The sequence below is a fragment of the Zonotrichia leucophrys genome, chromosome 6, assembly GCF_028769735.1.
Source record: "Zonotrichia leucophrys gambelii isolate GWCS_2022_RI chromosome 6, RI_Zleu_2.0, whole genome shotgun sequence".
Lineage (NCBI taxonomy): Eukaryota > Metazoa > Chordata > Aves > Passeriformes > Passerellidae > Zonotrichia > Zonotrichia leucophrys.
In genome coordinates this window covers 13,451,430-13,458,012 of record NC_088176.1, presented here as the reverse complement: position 1 = coordinate 13,458,012, position 6,583 = coordinate 13,451,430, and the positions used below count along the sequence as shown (strand labels likewise).

Below are 6,583 nucleotides of genomic sequence, written 5' to 3'. Positions count from 1 at the left end.
GTAGGGTCAGTGGCTGCGCAAGGCAGCCAACACATGGGTGTGCTTGTGTAACCATTGCTGCACAAGCACTTGCTCCTTTCTGGGACCTGGTTCAGCTTTTCAGACCTTCAGTCAGGTTTTCCTTGAACCTACTCCAGCTCAAGCAAAGCAAGTGGCTGGCTAGCAGAGGTCTCTGCGGTAGGAGCAGAGCCAGGTTTGTCCCCAGAAGGCAATGTAAGCTCGTTGTTACTGGGGTTTAATTTGGCTGTTCCTCTGCAGCACCAAGCAGACTGCTTCCCTTTCTGCTTTGAAAGACCAGTCCAGCCCTCTCCTCCTTGCTGTAGATTTTGAAGTAGGATGTTGCCTTCTGTGCTCAAACGCTCCTGTGCCGCAGTCCCCAGTGTAGGGTCACGCTGCTCTTGCCCATGCTTAAAGGGATAGAGATGAAGAGCTGCCGTCCTGCTTCCATGCGTGTCACCCTCCTGTTCCCCCGATACCCCTCTTCGTACCCTCAGCCCCCTGGGGCTGGGCATGTGCCCTGTGTCTCTCCTCAGTGCTGGGCTGCTGCTGCCGCGGGCCGGGATGGTGCACAGAAGGGCGGTAGGTGAGCGGCCGGTAGCAAGGGCCGTTTTTCCGGTGTGGCGTTTCCACAGCTGCGGTGGGGTCAGTAAAAGCTGAAGGCCCAGCGTGGCCAGGAAATACCCTGATAATTGAGCTGTCCGGCGGGGCTCTGCCGCAGGACCCTTTGGTTCGGTCCCCGGGGGCGGGCACGGGGCGGAGCGGTGCGGCTCGGCTCGGCTCGGCGCTGCACGGCCCGCCCCGCTGCCAGAGCGATCCCAGCGCCGCCGCCTCATGGAGCCGCACGGGCCCGCCTGTCCCGGCAGCGTCCTCTTCGGTGAGCGGCCCGGGCCGGGGGAGCGGGGACACGGGCCAGGGGGAGCGAGAGACACGGGGGGGGTCACAGATGAATTGGGGAGGTGACGCACGAGGCGGGGGTGCGGGGACGAGAGGGACGTAAGAAAATGAGAGAGAGCTGGGGGCAGGAGAGAGACGGGGCAGAAGGAGACTTTGGTGAGTATTGGGTGGAGGCTGGATAGGCGTGTGTGGGGGCGGCTGGAGCCGGGGGCAGTGTCAGAGAGAGACCGGGGGCAGCAGAGACATTGTGGGGGAAGAAGACAGGAGAGACACGTGGGTATGGAGAGACACGTGGAGGGCATTAACCCGCCGTGGGGGAAGGACGGCGTGGAAATACACGTGGGGGGCATTATCGTGGCATGGGGGAAGGACGGTGTGGACACACACGTGTTTGGCCGCGCTCGGGAGGCAGCAGGCACACGCTGGGGATCCCGGGGCAGGTTGAGGGAGCCGCGTGGGGTTTTGGTGTTCTGGCGGCTTTAGAGGGCTGGGATTCATGGGGCGGCGGGTCGGCAGCCCCAGCTCCCGCCGGCCTCCCCCACTCCTCCGGTTGATCCCCGCGCTCCCCCGTCAGCGTGTCGTGGCGCGGGGCGTGGGGCCGGGTCCCTGCTCCGGGAGGGGTTTGGCCGGGCCAGGCGGGGCCCTGCGCTGCTCCCTGACCCGTGTGAGCCCGGGCCGGGCCGCGGCTCCGCGCCCTGCAGGAGGAGCGCAATTACAGCCCCACAGGCCTCTCAGGCACCCTCGGTACGTTCAATATATAAGCATGGCAGAAAGCCGTCCTGCCCCGTGCTGCGCTTGTGTAGGCTGATTCCTCACCCGTGGAAGTGCCGGCACTGGTATGCAGAGCTCATCTCTGTGTTTTTCCGGTCAGCCTCACATTGGTGAATCATCCTGCAATAAGTAAACGCATCCAGGGCAGTTTAGTTCCTCCCTTTAGTCGGCTGAATCCTGATCCTAAGAGCTGAGGATGTAGTTATGCATCTCCCTTGTTTTTGTAACTGTCTGAGGTTTGTAATAAAATATGTCTCAAAACTTCTCTTGAGGGACTCCAGCTCCCTGCAGCTTGGCTGGATCCTCCCCTTGGTTTGTGCCTCATCGTTCAGGTCTGGCACTCTGTGTCTGTCTCTGCTTCCAGATTCAGACTCCCATTCAAGAAAAAGTTGTGCTGGCGATGGCAAGAGCAGAGTCACTGTTCTGTCTGCTCCCTCCTGTTTCCCACAGTGGTGTGCCCTGACTGTTCTGCTCTCTGGAGGGGAACAACCTTGCCCTGCCAGTGCTTGGGAACCCTGGGTGCCCATGGGCATTGCTTCATGGCAGCCTGCTTTGGGGACACCAGATTTTGTCCCTGCATGGTGCAGAGGCAGGTGTGTGGTTTTCTGGGACCCTGGAGCCCAGGATGGCCTGGTCTGATGCTGTTCCTCACATGAGAAAATAAAGTTTTAGGATGCCATGTGCTTGCCTGGCCAGGGCTGCCCCTAAGGACCCCTTTGCCTGTAGTGAGTGTTGTTGTGTCATATTTGCTACTACTTTTTTAATCTCCTACTTCTAGGCTGTGAGCTGACTGCCAGTACCAAATCCTACACATTTCAGGTGGATGAAGAAGACAACTTTGACCACATTTTAGCATTGTCTACGGTAAGAGAAATGTTAATTACTGTGCTTGTTCTCTCTTGTAGTTGCCCATACCCTTATGCCCCTTTTCCAGGCTCATCCTCCTTTCTTGGCTGGGCTGGATCAGGGGACTCCCTTGGCTGAGGTCCCAGGACTGGCTGCTCTCAGGGCACGACACAGAGTGGTCACAACTATCCATCATACAGAGGTGCTTGTGCAAAGCCTGTGGTGGCAGGAGACTGCTGAGTAGGGGAATGCTCCAGATGGTGAAGAAAAAAAAATTTCCCTTTTATTTGACCTTGCTGGAGCTTCACACCAGATCCACCCCACCTGGGTCTCTGGCTTGTTGCTCCCCAAGCCCAGATAGGTGCAGGGCTTCATTCCTGGCTCTTCCTGGGGATGTTTTCTATCCTGGGAGCACAGAACCTGTCAGCATGGATCAGATCAGCAGAAAATGCAGCCCACATTGCCATCCCTGTAGGTGACAGAGCTGTCTCTGGGGCAGTCAGGGGACATTTGCAATGGGGTTGTTCAGTGCTCTCCCTGTCTTGTGGAGCAGCATCCCCACACCTTGCATGACATCTGAGCTGGTAGCATTGCTGTGGGTTCCTTGTCCTGTGGAGAGCTCAAGCTGTCCCATATTGTCCCTTGGGAGAGCATTTGTTCACAGTCTCCACTCCCACCCAGGTCTGCCTCACTGATGGTGCCAAGGACGAGTGCAACGTGGTGGAAGTCATTGGGCGAAACCATGAGAACCAAGAGATCGCGGTGCCTGTGGCAAACCTGAAACTGTCATGCCAGCCCTTGGTAAGAGGCTGATTTGAGGACTCAGGGGTGGATGGCTGCAGGGAACAGGATCTTGGATCTGCAGCTCACAGCAAATGCCCTGGGTACCCTTGGCCTGGCTGCAGGTGCCCTCAGATGGACATGTTTAACTGGGCCAGGTGCTGTACTGGGAACTACAGGAAGTTCTGCTTTTTGCCGCTGCCCCTAACTCAGCTCCATCTCTGCTCTTTGCAGCTGAGTCTGGACAACTTCAAGCTGCAGCCTCCAGTGACCTTTCGGCTGGCAGCAGGCTCTGGCCCAGTGCACCTGGCTGGCTGGCACAGGATCAGTAAGGACTGAGGGTGGGGGAGAGCTTGGGAGGACTGAGGGGGATAAAGGGGCTCCAGTGTCAACAACATCCAGGGAGCTGCTGGGTGCTGCCTGGCATGCATGCTGTCCCTCCTTTGTGCTGGTTCCCCAGGACCCATCTCGGAGCAGGGATTCCTTCCCTACCATAAGGCCTTGCATGGGAGAAGGGGTCTGGATATCACAAACTGTCCCCTTTTTTCATGTCTGCCTGTCACCATTCCTCTCTGAGACCTCCCTCCAGCTGGGATGCTGCTTATTTCCCACTATTAGCTGCTGTGAAAGTGCTTCAGAGCCCCTCAGGCTGCTCTGCTCCTGGGGTGTCTCGTGGGCCAGCTGTATTTGCACAGACGTGCATTGGTGAGTAACAATTACTTGTGTGTGTGTCCCAGTGCACAGGGAAGATGCTTCCTTTGAGGAGGACGATGACTTGTCTGAGGAGGATGAGGAGGATGAGGAGGACCTTCCTCCTATTATGCCAGCCAAGAAGTAGCAGGAGGAAGGAGTAACTTGTCTCCAGGCAAGGTGAGGGGCCAGGCTGCCTTGGAGGAAAGATCTGGGTGGCTGTGATACTGGTGTGGCAAGTGTGGGTGGAATGTGCTGCTCAAGTCTGCTGATCTCACCCTGGTTCTTCCCCTAGGTACTCACTGGGACTTCTCTCCCTGGATGCTTTTTACCTTGGATACCAGTTCCCACGACCTCAACATTTGCTGCCTTTTTTTTTTTTTTTTAATGCTGTTTTAACTATCTGGGGAGCAGAGGCCGCTCCCAGCACTGAAGTGTCTCCTTTCACACAGCCCTGGGAGGGTGATCCCAAAACTGGATGGATGCTGCTGGTGTATCCCCTGTCCCTGATCCCTGTTCTGGGAGCTGGGGATGGAGGAGGTGATCTTACACTGTGCCTTTTTGCTGTCCTGGACCTCTGCTCTGTGCACCCCCTTTCCCTGGCTGTGACACACTCAGTCCTGGCCCCATGTGCAGCAGATGGATGTAAAGTCGGTGTGGGACAGGCACTTTCACTGATTCTAACGTGTTTGCTTTTGCTTACTCACAGTTTGGAGGTTTTTATACTTCGAAGTATAAAAGTGGGGCCCATGCTCTGTTCTCAGCTGCAGTTATGGTGGGGTGGGAGCTCACAGCCTCTCTGATGTGGGGGAGGTTCTGGGTCAGTTTGCATTGTAAAGAACTGTTTTTACACTCAATAAAGATCTCTCAGGCATCGGGTCTGAAGGAAGGTCCCTGCTGGCTGCAGGTTCTTCCCATGCACGCTTCAGTGGGGCAAGTTTGAGCTGTGACCTTTGCTGGGGAGTTGTGTCCCCCTGGCCTGGGTACCTGGAAGGGTTTGATCCTTTCTGCACTTCAGCCAGGTGCCATTTCTCACCCATGGTGGCTGGTTCTGCCCTTACATGTTTCTCTGGCAGTTTCTCTGCAATCAGTCTTGCATTCTTGGGCCATGTCAATGCCTCTCCCAGTCCTCCTTGCCTGAGACACTGGCTCTTGTCCCTGAGAAGCACCATGGACTGTTCTGTCATGCTGGCTCTGTGGGTGCCCTGGGACAGTGAGTTTCTCAGTAGCCTGGATTCATGTAGGAAATCCAGGGTGGATCCTCAGCTCAGGCTATTTTCTAGATTATGTTTCTCTCCTCTGGAACTGCTGCAGCTCCTTTGCACCTACTCACTGTTTCTTTCTGGCCTCAAACAGACCTTGCTTAGCTCTCAGAATGAGGCTTCAAAGCCCTGAGCAGCAAAGGGAAAAGGAGTGAAGAAGAGCTGGCTCTGGGGAGATCTTCCTGTGGCATTTCAGTGCTTAAAGGGGGCTTTGTAAGAAATATGGGGATAGATGTTTTAGCAGGGCTTGTTGTGGTGGGACAAGGGATAATAATTTTAAACTAAAAGGGTTTATTAAAATCAACTATAAGGAAGAAGGGCTTTTTACCACCCTTGGAGGTGGTAAAACAATGGCACAGATCACCCAGAGAAGCGTTAGATGCCCCATCCCCAAAAACATTCAAGATCAGGTTGATCAAGTCTCTGAGCAACCTGATCTAGTTAAAGATGTCCCTGTCCATGGCAGGGGGGTTAGACTAGATGGCCTTTAAAAGTCCCAAAAAATTCCATGTCTCCAAGACCACTGGCATCCCAGCCCCGGGGAACGCGATCTCCGTTGCCTGGGGGGCACCAGCCGGCTCGGCGGAGCTGGAGCTCGGCAGCAGCGCGGGGGAGGATGCGGGGCTGCAGCCGCGGCGGGGCCAGCGCGGCACCGCCAGGGGGCAGGCGGGCTCTGCGGGCCGCTCCGGGGCACCGCGACCGCCGCTCCCGCTCCGACTGCCCGGCCCACGGCCGCCCTGCCCGGCAGGGTGCGCAGGGCATCCCGCCCTGCTGCTGCTCCTCTCCGGTGACAGGGCGGCTGTGGCTGGCAGGGCTCCTGTCCCCCCCGCCATCCCCTGTGCCCGGGGCTGGCGCTCGGTGCCCGTGCCCACGGGCGCCACAGGATCTCTCGGCAAACCCTGTGTCCCTGGGAGGTTCCTAAGTAGCGGGACGTTCCTGCAGCCGAGCTGGGTGAAGGGAGGCGGTGGCATCTCCCTGTGGGGCAGTGGATATTGGAGAGGTGTCGGTGGGCACACACACCAGTGCCCTGTGCTGATGGCACGGGAAAGGAGTCCTGGGCTTTGGATGGAGCCTTGGCTGGGACAGTGCCCAGCCCCTGCCAGGGCTGGCACCCCATCACCTTGCAGATTTCCCTGGCTATGTGCACCTGGAAGGGGTCAGCGATAATCTGTCTGCCAGACCTTGACTGTGCTTGTGCTCCGAGGAAATGCAGCCTGACTCCAGGGGAACGGGAGCCAGCCGACCATTTTTAACAAGGCACTCTTGGAGGGGAGGGTTGGGGGAGGCAGCTGCTTCCCAGCCTGATGGGGAGTGATGAGTGGAGGGAGTGGGCACTGCTC

At 57.3% G+C, this 6,583-nt stretch overlaps 1 protein-coding gene across 1 annotated transcript; it reads left to right on the top strand.

The window, feature by feature from the left end:
• The first annotated feature begins 720 nt into the window (after nucleotides 1-720).
• On the top strand, nucleotides 721-4,874 carry NPM3 (nucleophosmin/nucleoplasmin 3). The gene is made up of 6 exons (XM_064716755.1): nucleotides 721-874; nucleotides 2,444-2,529; nucleotides 3,193-3,312; nucleotides 3,526-3,619; nucleotides 4,029-4,161; nucleotides 4,277-4,874. The coding sequence occupies exons 1-5, from the start codon at nucleotides 832-834 to the stop codon at nucleotides 4,127-4,129; spliced, it is 444 nt and encodes a 147-aa protein (XP_064572825.1). The 5' UTR covers nucleotides 721-831; the 3' UTR covers nucleotides 4,130-4,161; nucleotides 4,277-4,874.
• The last annotated feature ends 1,709 nt before the right edge of the window (nucleotides 4,875-6,583 follow it).